This window comes from Phyllostomus hastatus, unplaced genomic scaffold, assembly GCF_019186645.2.
Source record: "Phyllostomus hastatus isolate PE091 unplaced genomic scaffold, TTU_PhHast_1.1 phas_scaffold_501, whole genome shotgun sequence".
Taxonomy (NCBI): domain Eukaryota; kingdom Metazoa; phylum Chordata; class Mammalia; order Chiroptera; family Phyllostomidae; genus Phyllostomus; species Phyllostomus hastatus.
Genome location: NW_025334033.1, coordinates 49908409 through 49928032, shown reverse-complemented (window position 1 = coordinate 49928032; position 19624 = coordinate 49908409). Strand labels below are relative to the sequence as shown.

Here is a 19624-nt window from a genome sequence, read left to right as displayed (position 1 = left end):
CAAATGTGATGGGAAAACTGGATATTCATGTGGGGAAAAAAGAACTTAGACCCCCACACCTCATACCATATACAAAAATTAACTCAAAATGGATCAACAATGTAAATATAAAAGTAAAAATTAGCATAACCTCTTAGAAGAAAACATAGGGGTAAATCTTCATGAACTTGAATCTGGCAATAGATTTTTGTATATGATACCAAAAGCATGAGCAACAAAAGAAAAAAATAGATAAACTGGACTTCCTTAAAATTAAATATGCCAAAAAACATTCTGTGCATCAAAGGGCATTTTCACAGAAGTGAAAAGACAACTGCAGAATGAGAGTAAACATTTGGAAATCATGTATCTGATAAGATTCTAGTATCCTGAATATAAAAGGACCTGATTGAAAAATGGGCAAAGGACTTGAATAGAAATTTCTCCAAAGATATACAAATGACCAGTAAGATACTTAATGTCATTAGTTATCAGGGAAATGCATATCAAAACCACAGTGAAATAATACATCACACCCACTTGAATGGCCATATTTGAAAAACAAAAATAGAAAATAATAAGTGTTGACGAGGATTTGAAGAAACTGTGAACCTTATACATTGTTGGTGGGAATGTAAAATCATTCAGTGGAAAGCAATTTGGTGGTTTCTCAGAAAGCTAAACATGAAATTACCATATAACTCAGCAATTCCATTGATAGGTGTATACCCCAGAGAATAAGAAACAGGCACTCAAATAAATATATATACGCTCATGTTTATAGCACCACTATTCATAATAGCCAAAAGATGGAGACAGGCCAAATTGTAATGTGTCCCTCAATTGAAAAATTGATAAACTACAAGGAATATTACTCAGCTATAAAAAGCAGTCAAGTATTTATACACACCACAATGTAGTGAAACTGAAAAACAGTATGCTAAGTGAAATATGCCAGAATACAAAGAGTCACATATCGTATGATTCCATTTATATGAAATACTCAGAATAGGTAAGTCCATAAAGACAGTGCAGGTTATTGGTTGCTAGAGGAGGTGGGAAGGGGCAATGGGAGGCAAATGCTCAATGGGAATGCTTGAAGGAAATGCTTCCCATTCCCTTTTGGTGTGAAAAAAAGTTTTGGAATTAGATAAAGATACTGATTGCATAGCGTTGTGAATGTACTAAATGCCACTGAATTATTTACTTTAAAATGACTAATTTAATATAATGTGAATTACATCTCAATAAAAAATGTTAAAAATATTTATTATGCAATTGCAATAAATTATCTTAGCAAAATAGGAATCGCAGCCCTGGCTGGTGTGGTTCAGTTGGTTGGAGCATTGTCCCATAAACAAGAGGTTCACAGGTTTGATTCTCGGTCAGGGCACATACCTAGGTGGTAGGTTCAGCTTCTGGTCAGGGTGCATATGAGAGGCAACTGATCAATGTTTCTCTCTCACATTGATGTTTCTCTCCCTCTATTTCTCCCTCCCTTCTCCTCTCTTTAAAATCAGTAAGTATGGCCTTGAGTGAGGATAAAAAAAAATAGGAATAGCACAATACATTACTTAAATGATTAAAAAACTATCCCAGCATCATGCATAATTATGAAACATTTACATCGAATTTGAGGGGAAGATGAGGTTGCTCTCAAACACTGCTATTACTTAACACGTTTAGAATCACCTCTGCATAAGAAAATGAATAAAAAACTGTAAATGTGGGGAATGAATACATTTGTTGTGTTTGTTTCTGCATATGGTGTCTAGCTGAAAAACCCAAGAGAATCAACAAACAAAAAAAATGTTTCAAATGATAGGAAATTGGAGTAGTTTTGGCTACTTATAAGATATGCTAAAATCAATAAATTTTTAAAAAACAGTTTACTTAGAAAATATTATAGGTCCTCTGATTCTGGCAGAATGTGGAGTAAGCTAACGTAGAAATACTCCCAATACCCATATTTAGAATCACTGACTACATTTTCAAACTTTTGCTCTTAAAGTACAGCCAAGTGTTCAGTGAGACAGAACTCTCCAGTTACCAGAAGTTGAAAAAGCAAGGAAGGAATCATGCCATCTGATGGGGCAGCCTGAGAGGGGGAGGGTTTGTGAGCTAGAGCCTTTGGTTTTAACATCCATTTTCAAGGTCCTGGACTCATAAAAAGCAGATAATTAGAACTGAGAACCCAGCATAGAACTACAACCTTTTGTGGGCTTTACAATCAGTGAAATAGAGAACTAGAAGGAAAAGGAAAAGAAAAAAAAAATAAAAAAATTTTTTTAAATCTTCTCTCTATTCAGACCCTGGGTTAAAAAAAGAGTCTCCCAAGAGAAAAAAAAAATGAAGCTATGGATTTGGACTTTATATGTTAAAGAATAAACTGCATGGTGTGAGAATCCTCAAATTAATATACAGTAGGTCTTGGGCCCCTAATATACCTGAGGTTCCTTTTAGAAGCAAATGTAAAAAACCACTCCACAATCCAGAATGCATGAAATTCCCCCAGAAAAATTGAGCTTCAGTGAAAATGAACTTAAAATTTTTTGTAAGTTATAAACCATATGTGGAAATGATTAGCAGATACAATAAAGGATTATACAATAAAAGACAACACGAGGATTAGCACTTTAAAACCTTGAAACTTAGACTTTAAGGGAGACTATAAAATATGTACATATAAAATAATTGAAGACATTAAAAAATGAACTCAAACCATAAGGGAAAAAGGACAGTGAAAAAAAGGAATAGGTAGGTTTCACAAAGAATCAAATCTCAGTTTCTGAAAGTGAAAAATACAGTTATTAAAACTGAATTTAGTGGATTAGACCTAGCTGAAAAGAGAATTGGTAAACTGGAAGATAGATTTGATACAGTTACCCAGAATGTAGCACAAGGTGATGAAAAAATATGAAAAAAACGAAGAAACATGGATAAACACATTTAGAAGTCCAGTAGCACTAATAGGCCTAATGGGACTTCAGGGAGGAAAAAAGAGGATGAAGTTATTCAAAGCAGTATTTGAATCCTCCGATTGAAGAAGCAAATAGGATAAATAAAAGTTAGTCTGATACATATATGTCCAGTTGATTTTTGACAAGGGCACAAAGTTCACTCAGTGGAGAAAGAATTGTCTCGTCACCCATTGTTGCTCTGTCAGCTTGATTTCCACATGCAAGAGAATGAAGTTGGATCCCTACCCACACCACATAAAAAAAGAACTCAATGGATCAGTGACCTAAACATAAGATTGAAAAACTATACAACTCTTAGAAGGAAACACAGGGGTAAATGTTCATGACTTTGGAGCAATGGAGTCTTAAATATATTAAGAGCACAAGCAACAAAAGAAAAAATAGATAAATTGAAGTTCATCAAATTTAAAAACTTTGTGCATCAAAGGATGTTTTATAGGAAGTGAAAAGACTGCCTACAGAATAGCAGAAAATATTTGGAAGTCATATCTGATAAAGGTTTATATTCAGAATATAAAACATCTCTTACAACTCAAATGCTTTAAAGACAATTTAAAAATGGGCAAAGGATGTGAACAGACATTTCTCCAAAGATAATATACAAATGACAAATTAACACTTGAAAAGACAGATGCTCAACATCATTAGTTACTCAGGGTATGCAAATTAAAATCATGAGACACCACTTCACACCCATTAGGATGATTTAAGTTTTTGAAAAATTGAAAATAAAGTACTGACAAATATGTGCAGAAATTGAAACCCTCTTAATTTTCACAGGAATGTAAAATGGTGCAACACTGTTGAAAACAGCATAGCAGTTCCTCAAAATCTGAACATGTAATTACCCCATGTGACCCAGCAATTCTCCTCCTAGGCATATAACAAAAGGAATTGAAAGCAGAGAGTAAATGGATACTTATATGTCAGTGTTCATTGCAGCAGCATTCATAATAACCAAAAAGTGGAAATAACCCAACTATTTGTGAACAGGTAACTGGAAGAAAAAAATGTAATATATACAGCTAGGTCTGTCTGGAGAAAGTCTAGCCATTGTTAATGTAGTGAGAACTGTTTGCACAACATGGATGTAACCTGGCAGCCAAGGAGAGTGGACTGGAATGTGCATGTGTGAACAATGACAACTTCACTGTACTAGTCAGTGGGGGTGGTAGACCCTTGAGTGAGCATGTATACTGTGTGGTGGTAGCATTCAAATGACTGAATGAGTAGAGCAACAGATCTGCCTCAAATTTTGTGTTAAGCTTGAATATTCCTCCATGGAAATTATTCCAATGATTCAGAATGCTGCAGCTATGAGCAACTGGTGATTGGCAGCTTCATCACAACAATGTGCCTACTTATGCATCGCATCTCAGACAGAGTATTTTGGTGAAACATCAAATCATGTAGGTGACAGCCTTCCTTCGGCACAGATTTGGCACCCTGTGACTTCTGGCTTTTCCCAAAATCAAAATCATCTTTGAAAGATAAGAGATTTCAGATCATGGATGAGATTCAGGCAAATATGATGGGGCAGCTGATGGTGATTGGGAGAACTGTGTGGGGTCCCAGGGCTCCTGCTTTGAAGGGGACTGAGGTGTCATCCTGTGTACAGTGTTTCTTGTATCTTGTGTCTTCAGTAAATGTTTCTATTTTTCATATTACATGACTGGATACCTTCTAGACAGACCTTGTACATGCAATGGCATATATTATTCCACTATTAAAATAATGAAGTTCTGATACATGCTACAACTTGGATAAACCTAAGTGAAAGCTCTACACTAAAGGACAAATGTTATATAATTCCACTTATATGAAATATCTAGAAAAGCAATTTTATAGAGATGGGAAGTAAATTAGAGGTTACTGGGAGCTGGGGAAGGGAGAACTGGGGAGTTATTGCTTAATGATTGTGTTTAGAGTGATGAAAAACTTGAGGAAATAGGTAGTGGTGATGGTTGCCCGACATTGTGAATGTAATTAATACCACCGAATTGTACACTTTAAGATGGTTTAAATGGCAAGTTTTATGTTATATGTATTTTACCACAATTTTCAAAAATTAATGTAGCCCTGGCCAGTGTGGCTCAGTGGGTTGGATGTCAACCTGCAAAGTGAAAGGTCAACAGTTTTGTTGGAAACCGCCCTGCCTGGTTTCAGAAGCTGTAACCCCCCCATGGCTAAGGCTGAGTAAAGGACCTTGGGACCATAAGCCACTAAGGAGACAAAGCTTTCTTCCTGGCTGGGGCACCACCTCTGCCCTCTTTTACTATACCTTGCTTGGCCCTGGGCGTATGACTGGTTAGCCAATGACAGGTAAGATTCCTCAAGGGAGGGACGACCTAAGACAGGCATGGCCACGAAGGGGCCCTCAGGGAAGGACTTGGGGGGCTATAGAAAAAGGGAGTGATGGACCCTCGCCCCTCAGCTTTGACATAGCCTGAGTCCTCATTCTGTCTGTGAGAAGTCTCCTAATCTCTTGGCTGCCTTAGTCCCCGCACCTGATTTAAGCCTGAAACAATGCCAGAGGTGGGTGCGGCCCTGTGCTGGAAAGTGTGGGTGTTTATTTCTTCCTTTTGTTCCAAATCATGTATTTAAATCCTGACTTGCTTCCCTTCACTGTTGGTTCCCTGTATATTTTTCATTTCACTTTGTATAGCCTTCACTTCTCCCTTTATTTTGTGGTTGTGCTCAATCATTTTTCTGAGCATCCTGGTCACCAGTGTTTTGAACTCTGTATCTGATAGGTTGGCTATCTCAGTGTCACTTAGTTCTTACTCTGAAGTTTTGGTCTGCTCTTTCATTTGAGTGATATCTCTTTGTCTCCTCAATTTGGCAGCCTCCCTACATTTCTGTGTATTAGGTAGAGCTGCTTTGACACCCTGTGTTGGCACACCTGTTATGTTGTAAGGGGCACAGCCTTAGGTATTCACCACGGTGGTGCATCCTGCCTCGCCACTTTGCACTGTATGTGGAGGAGGGGTCAGACAGGGAACAATGCCACTTGTTCAGCTCTCACCCATTTTCCAGTCACTTCCCCCACTTCCCGCAAGCGACTGTCCCCTTCTAGCTGCTGCCCTGTGCTGATTCCCAGAGTGGGTGGGTTTGTGTACCTTGTAGGATCTTGTGGGCCCTTTAAATGGACTATCCTGAGAGACTGGCAGTTTCTTCTGCCACCCCAACCCCCAATGATTTTTGCAGCCACGAGGCTTTATTTCCCTGTACTGGCACCCTGGGCTACACAGTCTGGCCTGAGGCTGGGATTGCTTGCTCCGCAGTTGTCCCTCCCAGTTGTTATCCGCCATACATGAATGCGGGACTGCCCATTCTCCCACCTCACCATCCTCCCCGCCCCTCCTACCTGTCTGGATGAATGTTTCTTCTTTAAATCCTTGGTTATTGGACTTCCATACAGTTTGATTTTCTGGCACTTCTGGTTGTTTTTTGTTTTTATATTGGTTGTCATCTTTCTTATGGTTGGGCGAGGAGGCGAAGCAAGTCTACATATGCCTCCGCCTTGGTGGGAAGTCTCAGGTTGTTAGCATATTTAAATCCTTGTCTTCTGTATTGATAACCATTTCTAAAGATAAACTTATTCTCTTCTGGTACGGCAAAGGAGACACCTTACAAATGGAGATTTCCCTTACAAAGTAAATGTCTTTTACAAAAGGTAACTTCTATTTGGATTTCAGGGCTTCTCTTTTATATGTTGTTTCGTAAAATTAGCCAGACTAAAATAATCCTTATGCCAAAGAGACATATTCTAGCGTGACAAAAATCTGTTCTCCTACAGCTGCTAGGCTGCAAACCTGTACAGCCCGTGACTGCACTGAATACTGTAGGCAATTGTAACACAATGGTATTTGTGTAATGCATTGCACTAGAATGTTAAGACAGCTAGATGTCACTTGGCAATAGGCATTCTTTGGCCCCAGTTTAATCTTATGGTACCCCTGTTGTGCATGTGGTTTGTCTTTGACTGAAAGGTTTTTATGCAGGGCATGATTGTGTATCTTCTTGGATTTTGTATTCAGATTTTCCCTAAGAAGGCTATACTCTTCCGGTTTAGAACTATATATAATGCATTATTTGATTCACCATTTTGATGTAGAGAACATCCAAACCTACAGAGAACTTTTATAAGTTTATTTGAGCCAAACTGACTACATACCAGAAGCAAGATCTCAAATGCTTCAGAGAAAAAGGCTTCCCAGAATAACAGTTTCTTTTTATACACGTGTAATTGGTGGGGGTGGGGCATAAGGAAGATTACATGAATTACAAGATTACATGGGATTGGATTGATTGCAGGGTAGTTAACAAGATTATGCCTTCTCTTGAGGGTGGGCTGAAAAAGGCATTCCAAAGGTTTATTAACCTAGTGTACAAAAACAATGGAGAGAAGATCAAGAAGACAAGGAATAACCAAACGTAGGGGAGGTTGTAGAGAAAAAAGGACCCTCATTCACTGCTGGTGGGAACATAAACGCACGCAGCTGACACCGGGAAAGTCCACATGCAGGTGTTCGTGCTGCCTGTCGCCACCAGAACCAGTAAGCAGAGACAGGGGTTGGGTCTTTGTGGGCGCTTGATTCAGACGCCGGCGATCTGAGAAGACAGCGGTTTACATAACCTAACAGACTGTCTTACATTCCATTTCAAACCCACTCTTTTGAAAGGGAGAAGAAACGTGTAGGTAAGGGATTTGGAATTCAGGGAAAAGGTTAATCAGATAAAAAGCTGCAGCATTCTTTCCTCTGTTGACCTGTGGTTCTTCACCTGTGTTCAGGGCTGCGGTCTTTATCTGTGTGGAGGGTGTGGTCGGGAACACAGTGGCTCACGTGCCCTCTTGACTGCTTGAGTCCTCCTCCTGAGGCACGAAGGTGGAACTGCCTCTGGTCTCCTGGTGTCAGGGCAGGTCACACCTTCAGTTCCTGGAACAGTAGCTTTTTCCATGCATTGATTACTAAGTTTATTGATATTAACTAAAACTAAAATTTTCCAATTCTTGAGTCCCCTCATCACAGCCACTCTGGAAAACAGTATGGAGGTTCCTCAAAAATTAAGAATAGAGTTACCATAGGACCCAGCAGCCCCTCTTCTGAGCATCTACCCCAGAACTTTGAAAACATATATTTGAAAAGATATGCACCCCATGTTTTTGCGGGATTATTCACAGTGGCCAAGACAAGAGTTGTGAATTCGAAAGAGGGTTAGCTGAAGAAGGTGTGGTGCATATACACAATGGAACCCTACTCAGCCATAAGAAAAGATGAAATATTGCCACTTGTGACAACATGGATAAACCTTGAGAATATTGTGCTAACTGAAATAAGTTGTTCAGAAAAAGCTAAGAACCATGTGATCTGACTCATATGTGAAATATAAAAATGAAACCCATAGACACAGACAACATTATGGTGCTTACCAGGAGGAAGTGGGGTGGGGGGAGGAAAAGGTAAAGGCCCAAATACATGGTGACAGATGATTTGACTTCGGGTGGTGGGCACACAGTGCAATATACAGATCATGTATCAGAAATGTACACTTGAAACCTATATAATCATATTAAACAAGGTCACCCCAATACATTTAAAGTTTTTTTTAAAAGATTTTATTCATTCACTTCTAGAGAGGGAAGGGAGGGAGGGAGAGAGAGAGAGGGAGGGAGAGAGAGAGAGAGAGACAGACAGACAGACAGACAGACATCAATGTGTGGTTGCTGGGGGTTATGGCCTGCAACCCAGGCATGTACCCTGACTAGGAATCGAACCTGTGACACTTTGGTTCACAGCCCAAGCTCAATCCACTGAGCTACGCCAGCCAGGGCACATTTAAAGTTTTTTAAAATTAAATATTTACTGTGGTTAAAAAAGTGGACAGGGCTCACTTAAGGCAAAGATAACCTTTTACTAGGGAGGTTATAGGTCCGAAGCATGACTCACACCATGACCTGCCAGGCAGGAATGTATGACCAGGTCCCCCTGTGAGGTTCCTTTCTGTTAGATTTATCACATACCCCTTTTTATCCACAGCTAAAATGTGAGTATTTTGCTGTTTTATTTGATGTGTATTCAAAATTATAGATGTTACAATTCTTTAGACATTTAATTATTTTGACCTTAGTTCATGAGTTTTGTAATTGATGCCTCAAGTATTTTGTTACCTGAAGTCCAGAAGTTTTCTACATTGGTTTTGTGCATTTATTCATCATCGAACAGATTAGAGTAAAAATGAAAAATTCAATATATGAGCATTATAAGACTGGACCAGGCTACGTGAGTTTGAGCTTTCATTAGCAGAATGACCTTGGATAAGTTACTTAAACTCTGTATACATGTGTTTCCCATGCATTCCCACTGTTTCACCTCCATTCCAGGGCCAAATGGTGGGAGACACACAGAGGGGGGGGGGAACAGAAAGGGGTTGGCTGCACCTTCCTGGAATCACAGTTCCACTGAACAGAGAGGAAGGTTCCCCTCCCTTACAGGTGTGGTTTCCATTGCCGCCACCTGCACCTCTGCCGTCACAGGGTTTCTTGTGGCTACAGTGTGAGAGAAGAAAGAAACAAAGAGAGATGAATAAAAGGGAAGAGGATTCCTGTTCTCTTTCTGAGGATGAGAATTTCTCTTACCTGGTCCTTGAGCCAGAGCTACAGTGCTTTTCCCAGAGTTCTCTCTCTGCCACAGTGGGAGGTGACAAGAAGGGGAGGGGAGGGGAGGGAAACTCCCTGCCAGTTCAAAAATATCTTCAATTATGGTATTATTCTCTGATTGGTCTACTCTTTATTGAAACCTCAAATAGGTGCTCCAGGCATTCTATCCAGGATTTATTGGTTCATTCAATGGGTAGACGGTAAAATTTGTCTACTCTATCTTACCCAGAAACAGACCCTAAATTTCCTTTGAAAAAAGAGTACTTGCCATATTGCTACCATTCCTTCTGCTTTTCTAATCTAAAACTATTCCCATACTAAGGTACAGTTTGCATCCTATTACCACCTTGAAAAAAAAAAAGCTTTATTAGCCCTCCGTTCCTTCTAAGTACAGACTGTCTTTAGCATTCCAGTTCCCCAAGTGCGTATACTATTCCAGCCAAATAGTAATAATACTTGCTGATATATAGTTACCCTGTTCTGCATCTCGCACTTTTATTGAATTCCCTCTGCCTAACATAGTTCCCTAAACTTTCCCTTTCTAGCTCCTCAAATGCTTCACATCTTTTAAAGCTCAGATGCACGGCCTCAAATTTTGTTTTAGTTTTCCGCCCTGCTCTTATGTATTCCCCCTAAAAGGAGTGTGTGAACTCTTCAGCCTTGGAATAACTGGTTTTTATTTATGCCTTTTTAAATACATGCGTGTGTGTGCACATACATACACACACTATGCTTTTGGGTGGTTTTTATGTTTACAGGTACAATAGCTGTTTCTAGCACAGGCAATATCCTCAGATCCACTAGATTCAGGTAACATTTAGTGCCTACCACGTATCCTTCTGTAATAACTCTTTGAGACACTTATTATACATCTCATTCATTTGAGGACACTGAGGGTGAGTAAAGTAACATTATCTTAACTTTCTACAGTGGCTGAGTTTCTTGAGTGTAGAAATTTCAATATTCAATTTCCTACCATCTAATACCTATCATATAGTAGCTACTCAATAAACATAACAAAACCCCTAACTTTCTTCTTCTTCCTACAGTACCTTGGCCATGTAGAAGTTGATGAATCAAGAGGAATGCACGTCTGTGAAGATGCTGTGAAAAGACTGAAAGCTGTATGTATTTCATGGTTGCCAGGGTTGGCCTATATGCTGTAAATATTTTCTTAAAAAAGATTTTGCTCAGTAAATTTTAGTGATGCACAATCCAATAAGAACAGTGTTTCTCTTAAGGCAAAAGACGTGAGTTGACTAATAAAGAACATCTCATGTTGTCCATCCAGAGATGTAAATTATAAAGAACAACTTCAATTTAGACCAGACATTATCCAAAAGATACTTTTGATTAAGAACCCATATTAGACAATGAAATGAATAATATTCTAAAGCCAGGATAAACCTGTTACATTTAGTGTCTTAACTGTGATAGCTGGGTTATAAATTATTGTTTTTAAGTCTACGGTAACAAACCGCTTTCAAGGAAAAAATAGAAGATAGGGATTCTGTGCTGAAGGCTGGCGAGGTATACATTTGGGGAGGACTTACTATCTTGACTGCTACTCCCAGTTTCCTTCTCTACCCCCCTTTAACATAAACAGTGTATTTCTCTGCCTCTTGCACAAACTGCGGCATACTTGAAATGGAAAAATCCTTTTCTAAGATAAATGTTTACTTTGCCTTTATGCCATAGAACACATTCTAGGCACATGCCTGTGTATTTAATAAAAGGAGAGAATGGGTTCAGAGCTCATAAAGGTTCAGATGAAAGTGTTAATTTCATATTTTGGATATAATCGAAAAACATTTTGAAAAATCTGACAGCCCTCTTCACAACCTTTGGTCTCTGGTGTGTGGCGTCCCCACCCCCACCCACCTTTGCTCTGAAAGCTTTAAGCATTACTTCTGCATGCCCTTGCCCCAAATAGCATTAAATACTTGTTGCTTTGGGTTTGCTGGTATGGGGGCTGCCACAAGTTTGGCTACTAATGAGTGCTTTTTTTCTCAATTTACTTAATAATCAGAACTTTTCTGCTTCTTGGTGCATTCTGTATGACCTTTTTTCTAGAATTCCTCAGTATAAAAGATATAAAATCAAGAAAGCAACCACACCAAGAAGTAGATTACATTTTGGAAGAAATGCCTGAGTCTGTTGTAGAAGGGAAAAGAAGAAAAAAACTGATTATGCTATGCAAAGAAGTAATGAAATAAAAACTAAACCAATATAGACAGAAGAACACATATGTACACACACATGCCCTTTACCTTAGATTTTAGTTATTTAAATTCTTAAACGATTGAAGCCCTCCCTAGTCTGTCTTTGCCCTCCAATTATCATAATGTTAAAGGGACTTACATCCATGTATTATGGTATATAGAACTATAATTTATAGACTTGCCATGTCTACCTGAATATATTCCCCAATTAAATGTAGATACAGATATTGTAACTTTACAAGAAATATAAATTCAGTCTCCTCTTTAACAAAATAATGTTAAGTTTGCTAGAAAAATCAGTTTAGCTAAGAATATTTAAAAAAGTAATGTAATGATCTGCCCAATAGTCATTTAAAGGACATTTTAAACACCATAAACTAATGAGTAAAAACGACAGATGAAACTGTGAACAGACTAGATACACCTGAAACAAACTATAGTTATTAAAAACTTGTATAACTTACTGCTAGAAGGTCACTGCAGAATCAACCTTTAGAAAGTCTTTCAACTCAGTGTAGCTTCATGTTCACCCTCTAAATGAGGAAAATCTAGAAATGGTTTAAATTTCCCCAGAAAGTATGTATTAAGAAATGGTGTTTAGTTGTTTAGTGAGCAGTTAACCCTCTTAACTGTCTAGTTATATTTTAAACCTATTTTTAAATAGAAAACATCTGTTTATTATATAGGTAGTAAGGGTTCATTGTATAAAATCCAAATGAACAAAAACAGTATGTAAAATCTCTTGCAATCCCAGAGATAGCCACTGTTTGCCAAGTTTTAAAACTAATTTTTTAGTTAAGTGAATGTTTTTGTTTTATTTTACCTTTTTATTATTTTGGCCAAGAAGATTATAAGCTATAAGCATGATCGAGTACAGGACTATTTAAATAATAAAATTTAATGAGTTTTTATTTTCACCAGAAATAGAAACCAAATTGCCACTTGGTTTAAAACAGTGCCTGGCACATAGTAGCCACTCAAAAAATATTTCTGGAATGAATGCAGAAAACAATTCAGTCCTCAACAGGTGATCAAATTGAATCTCATAATAATTACCACATAAGCATAATTATTTTTCATGTTTAAAGTTTATAAAATCCTTTTGCATACTCTAAAGGATCCTTATTTCCCCGTGGTATTTTATGACTAAAATGAAGTTTTATATATGTTGATTATTTTTCTGTATGTACTTAAACTTTTGAACTTTGAGGGGAAGTTAACCATTTCTGAAATTTTCATTCAAGAAGTTCTTTAAAATTTTTCAGACCAACCCTATCTAGGAGACTTGGAGTGAACATTTATAATTTTACATAGGGAAACATGTGTTTTTAAAAACAAGATTGAATCTAACGCAGCACCTCCACACTGACGAGCATGCTATTACTCAGTGCCCTGCACTCGGCTGCTGCTCCCGTGCAGTCGGCAGAGCTGTGTTGCTGTCACAGAACTGTGTGCTGGGGTAAGTGCCTGACTTCAGCACGTGGTTGCAACAGTGAAAAATATTTCTGAATTTATCAGAAATAAAAATGCAAACAGTTCCTGAATCAAACACCCTTGGCTAATACTTTCATTCTTACCAATTTTACGTGTTCCTGAATCAAACACCCTTGGCTAATACTTTCATTCTTACCAATTTTACGTGTTCCTGAATCAAACACCCTCGGCTAATACTTTCATTCTTACCAATTTTACGTGAGCCAATTTTCAGCCCTGAGTACTCTTATTTGACACATATTTCTGCATCTAAACCAGTTTACATCAGTTAAAAGAAAGGAAGTTAAATTTAAAAATAAAACCTTTTTATTTTCATTTTTGACAAGTTACCAAAAAAGTGTAAAATACACAGGAAGTTTCACTAGATACCTATAGATGTTTTGACTATTGATTTTCAACACATTTTTTCAAATGGGAAGTCCTAATGTTTAATTAAAAAGTTACTAGCTTTTACTGTGTGTCCCATTCAAATCAATAAACACTCCATCAATGACATTCATATTCTAGTATCTCTCTTCCTACGTTGCACTATCAAGTATGCATATTTAAATTAAAGTTATCTTTAATAAAAAAATGAAATAAAAATGAGATTGGATTTTTAGGTAACTGATGTCAGTTTTCTGTTCAGCACACTCAGCTGTCCCCTTACGTGATGCTGTACTGAGAAGGTTGCAGAAGTTGGAAGTCTCCAGCTTTTTGTTCCCAGATCATATTAGTCCACAAAAATTCACGACTTTTGTCTTCACATTTTTACTGTGCAGAAATTTCTAGTTGCCTCCCCTCTTACCAAACATTGATCCTAACAGACATCTATAATCTATAACATCTATGATCAGGTATACCGGATGCTCATATTTTGCCAAAAGCTATGTCTCTGGAGGTGTTTCTGTTTCTGTTTACATAATAGATCGTAAAGCTTCCTCTTAGAGTTTCACATAAATGCAAGCAAATGTAAAAGTATACAACCTACATATTAAAGGAAAATTGCATATCTGTGGAACTAGTTTAAATGCCAAAGTTTTTAAAATTTGAAGAATTATATAGCTTAGATGTACCAGTTAAGTAGCAAAGCAAACATCATAAACTTATCACTTAAATGATATTTAAACTAAAAATCTAATATTCTAGTGCTTTTTAAATTTGGGGGGAATTGAATAAGTACGGTAGTTTGCAAGATAGCTTGCTTTTTCCTTGAAGTAGTTCCTTAAAATTTAGGATTATTTTAAATTAAATTAGAAGTTATCTGCAAACAATATTTTCAAATGAAAAGATACTATAACTAAACAAAAGAGTGATTTAAACATATGCTTCACAGAGCCTAAATATATTTAAATTGTTTTTTACTTTGTATACATAGAGTTAGTTATAGCTATTTTTAACTCACCTTGTGCCATAGTTTCACAAATTAGCCACTTAGGGATTTAGGTTGTATGAGATATTGTCTATGGACAATCTATTGTTCATTTTCAGTGTCTTTATATTATAGTCAGTGCTGGGTGAGGAGTAATGTCAGTCTATTCTGTAAAGAGTGTATCAGGCCTCTGGTTATGTTGCTTGACACTGATCCAAGATGCCCTTCCTTTTGAAAGGTCTTTTCTTCCCATTGTCTCTGTAAGTGTCTCTTGCTCTGTCTTGGTTTTAGACTAGTTTCATTATACTACCAGTTTCTAATATGTTGGTTTTTTAATTCACTATTTGATATATTTTTTCTAATATATGTTTTTGTTTTAGCAGGTAAAAGAATCATAACTTAATTATTTTTAAAAAACAGTATTCTCTAATAACTATCTTTTTATGCATTTTGCACGTCCACCTTTTTTCATTAACATCTGAGATCTTTTATAAAAAGAAGGCAAACTCCATGTTTAACAAGCGCTTTTCTGGGAGCTAAATTCAATATTAATAGATCTCTTTCCCTCACCTCACTGTCCCTTAAGAATGGTGAATCTTTTAACTTTGGCTGCATCCTTAAAAACTGATGGTTGCTCAGTCTAACAAAACTAGGGTCACCAAACTTGGCAGCAGAAATAAAGTTAGTCTTACTGTAATAACTACCCCAATTACTTTATTATTTTTCCCACTTAAGTTCAAAACATTTTGTGGCAATATATGGTACTGTTTGTCATTTTCAAAACTTTGGGAGCAAACAAACGATTTAGTGTTTGAATGACTATAAATTGTCTGAGAGAGTCAAATTTCTGTACAGTTGTTTTTTTCTAGACATTTGCCCATCATTAAAAACATTGTAAAAAGTAAAGGCTTAAAGTGTAGTTTAACCAAAACTAGGAAAGGTAAAGTTAATCTAGCTCGGGTGAATTAGAACCCATCTACTTTGCCTAAATTCTTCAAATTTTAAATGGTGACCAGTTTTTAAAGTTTGTATATGCTTAAAAATTAGTGCTGGGACCATAGCTAGCTATGTCTCTCTCATGTGCTTATAACTGTCCATGCAAATTTCTTTATTCTAAAACAGTAACATTTAAAAAGAAAAGAAAACTCTATTCCTTACATTTCAGTTGTTCACAGATGTGGTTATGTTCTCATATATTTGTTTTCTCTGCTCCACTGAGATCATTAGCCTTGTGTTTTTTATAGATGATTTATTCTGTGTTTGGAATAGAATTTATTTATTTATTTATATTTTTTCCCGTTACCATTTATCCTGCTTATACCCTCTTCCACTCCCCCGCCCCGCCCCCCCCCCCCCCGCAACTGCTGGAATAGAATATATTTATTATCTCCCCCGATTGTCATGGGATCGATCAGCACACGTACAAATTAATCCTAATGCATCAGTAAGCATTGTCTAAATGACCTCTTGAACTCAGTAAGAAAAAGCCTGACAAGGACCCTTGCTATGCGCTCATAATTTAGTTTTTTGTGTTGCTATGTCATTATATGGTCATTTGAATGTGAACTGGCTTTTTAATTGATGACTTCCACATAGTTGACCACTTTTCAATTGAAATATGTATATGGAACTAATCTATTGACTACTCATTATTATGAAATTTAAAATGCGAATCTCACAAAACTAGGATGTCCTAATCTTTTTCTCTGCTACCAAATTTGGACAATCTCTGTTTTAAAAGTAAATAGAGAACACTAAACTAACGAGTTGCTCTGCATGGATACAGGCTCTGACTTCTCCTCATTCTTTCCACGGAATCTTAGGCCACACAGTGTGTTTCCCTGCATTCTCGTGTCACTCCTTGTATGGATAACTCTTCAAAACTCACTCCCCCCTTCTCCTACTTTGCCCTTTACCCAACTTCCTTATGTGCGTATTGGTGTGAAACCCTGGGACATTTAGCCCATACAATAATAGCGCTCGACTTGTCCCCCTGTTCCTCCAGGAAAGGAAGTTCTTCAAAGGCTTCTTTGGAAAAGTAAGTTTGATGCCACATTTGTGCTTGCTTTATAAGGAGTTACACCCCTAGTATAGCACTGATGTATTAAAGAAAAAAAAGAAATACAGCTTTGTTATTTCTATAATACAGGAATTGATTTGACTATGTATGAAAATTAATGAATTAGAAAGTTGCTATCTATGATATTACTTATGTCTATTGATAACAAATCTGATGATTCCTAGGAAAGTCCAATAAATGAATAAAGTAGGTTAAAAAAGGATTGTCTCTTTAAGACTAGGGGTTAAGTTTAATTTGATCTTGCAAAACTGTTTATATTAGCATATTAGCTGAATTTTTAACAAGTGGGTTTTATTCAGTGTTCAGTATTGACAGAGAAATGGGAAGAAATAATTAAATTCAAGTGAAAATTAAATGTTTCCCAATTTTTATCCTCAACACTATTTTTTTCAATCTAAATTAAATTTCAGGTGAAGTAAGTGAAAGTACATAAACCTATCTTTGGGGATCCTATGATTTTTACCCTGGGCTACTTACTTATCTAGGAAAAACTATCTTGATTAGTTTACCGAATATCTGTCATATATGGAGTGTTCTGTAGATGCTTTTCAAGTAATGACTGTTGAATGTTCAGATTTCCATAGAACTAATATATGTACAAGTAGGTAATTATATTTGTAACATTTTTGTGTCCACATTTAGTTTTGAGTAATTGTTACAAAATAATGCAGAAGTATAAGAAAAAACTGCTGTCATTGGATAACAGTGTAAATTACTAAAACTTTATGTGAATATAAAAATCCCATCACAGTTGTTTATTTTACCAGGTGGTTTTATTACTCCGATAATTTGTTTTATAAAACAAATAGTTCCCATTTCCTTCTGAAGTAAATATTTTAGTAATAACCCATTTTTACATGTTTTGTGTAGGGTACCTTTATATTAATGTAAACAAATTTGAAGGATTTTTAGAGTGAATAGTTTAATTTAGTTACTGCTGTCAACCTGAAATAAAAAGTTACATAACTGACCCACCACACATGTCACCATAAATGTTTTAATAGACATTTTGAGCCTGAGTCAAATTAACAGGTTCGTAGTATGTGGGATCATATCTAGAAAGAACTAATTCTATGAACATTTCCATTATTATTAATTGGTACTTAATTGTTAAGGAAATGTTTTTTTGTGGAGTGCTTATTCTTTTCCAAACAGAATTTCTCAAAACAATTCCATATCACCACAATTACTACACAATTTTTATTTTCCAAGTGATTAGTTTTTCATGTCTACTATAGTAAAACAGCCTTGTCTATGAAGGCTAGGTCATTGAAATTTACTTCATATATAAACATGCTAAAGGTATTTTTTTTTAAGTTTATAATATGGCGTTGAGAAGCAAAGGTAGGTCTTATTTCAGAATCAGTCCCAAGGCGGCAGTGCTCACTGCTGTCCGCAGCCAGGTCCTGGCGCACCTGCAGTAGCTGGACGGGGCCACACCGCGCTTCGTCACTGTTTTCACTGCATTTGGCACATGATAAGCCTGTATGGCATGAAAAAGAAAATTATGAGTCATCTCACTTCCTCTTTACAATAACCTTGAAATTATCGTTCTCCCTAATTTGCAAGAAAACTGAAGTTTTACAGAGGCTAAGTGGCCCACCTAAATTCACACATATAATAATAAGTGGTAGACGCTAAGACTTGAACCCAGATAATATGACTCTGGAGCCCACACTCTTAGTCACTATACTGTACAATCACGCCGTTTTCATATTATTTACAAGCAGATTTTAAAAGATTCAGCCCTAAAGGATGCTAGTAAATAAAGAGCTTCCTGGAAACTTATTTTTACTCTCTGACTTCTTTAAAGGTAGTAGTTAACTTTGGATTTATCTCTAGTTAATTTGCTTTTTTATTAGTTAAAACTTTAAAGAGTCTTTTTTAGTGATTCAAACTAACATACTTATTTTGGAGATACTTAAATCATATTAGTGAGTTTGACGCCCACAGGGTATCCTTAAAAGGTGCTAAGGAATCCCATACTGGCATCCGTGAACAAATGTGACCATCAGAGTGTTTTCTTAATGTTATTGCAGGGGGGGTTCTTTTTATGGCAGGGTGATTTTATTCTAATATACAATTTAAAAAATTACAGTAAGTCATTCAGAGACTTTGGAAAACCAAGGTGGGGCAGAGGTCGGGGAGCATCACTCATAATCTTAACTTGAACGGTGCTTTTAAATGCAAAACTTTACTTTGGAGCCTTTTAAATCTTTCAAGTTGCCATCATTCAACTCCAGTTGCACACTCTTCTACAAGAAATAGGCTGGTGAAAGAGACTTGGCTGTTGAGTTTGCTAGGTGAATTGTGGTTTGATGAAAGCTGAAAATGAAGCCTCTCATAGAACAGTATGGGATAGGGAGTTTTTATCCAGCACAGTTCCCCATAAAGTTTGATGTTTTCTTAGCCCTCACATCATGTGTGCCTTAATGGTCCGGCATAACGAGAACAACGGATATTAAGAAGTGTTTCCATCAAACACATCTGGCATGAAAGTAGGTAGATGTAAGAATTATTAGCTCTGATTCTGAATTTTTAAGTCATGGCCGGGAAGACTGCTGCTTCCTTTCCCCGAGTTGCATCCTGGGCCTGACTACACAGTCACTTCCTGCTCCTGCCTCACCTGCCAATGGGAGCAGTGCCTCCAGAAGCTTCATCTATAGGGAACGGATGCCTGGCTCTGTCACTGGCCTCTATTACTAACCCACTGTAAGCTTATACACATCTTAAACGAGATGGGAAAAAACTGAGAACCTGAAATAACTTTTTCCAAAGTAGCACATTAAATTGCTCATTATTTTGGGGAAGTCAAGAATGTAGTCAACTTTTTAAGAAGTGTTACATGCATCTTCA

At 36.9% G+C, this 19624-nt stretch overlaps 1 protein-coding gene across 13 annotated transcripts in view; it reads left to right on the top strand.

The window, feature by feature from the left end:
* Positions 1-19624, top strand: part of NUMB (NUMB endocytic adaptor protein) — a 132227-nt gene that overhangs the window by 84284 nt on the left and 28319 nt on the right. For 9 of the 13 annotated variants that reach the window (XM_045823946.1, XM_045823952.1, XM_045823950.1 and 6 more), the window contains 2 exons: positions 10671-10745; positions 16694-16726. In XM_045823946.1, the coding sequence (XP_045679902.1) occupies positions 10671-10745; positions 16694-16726 (108 nt within the window). The remainder of the gene's footprint in view (positions 1-10670; positions 10746-16693; positions 16727-19624) is intronic. The other 4 variants (XM_045823954.1, XM_045823953.1, XM_045823959.1 and 1 more) reach the window with 1 other exon arrangement.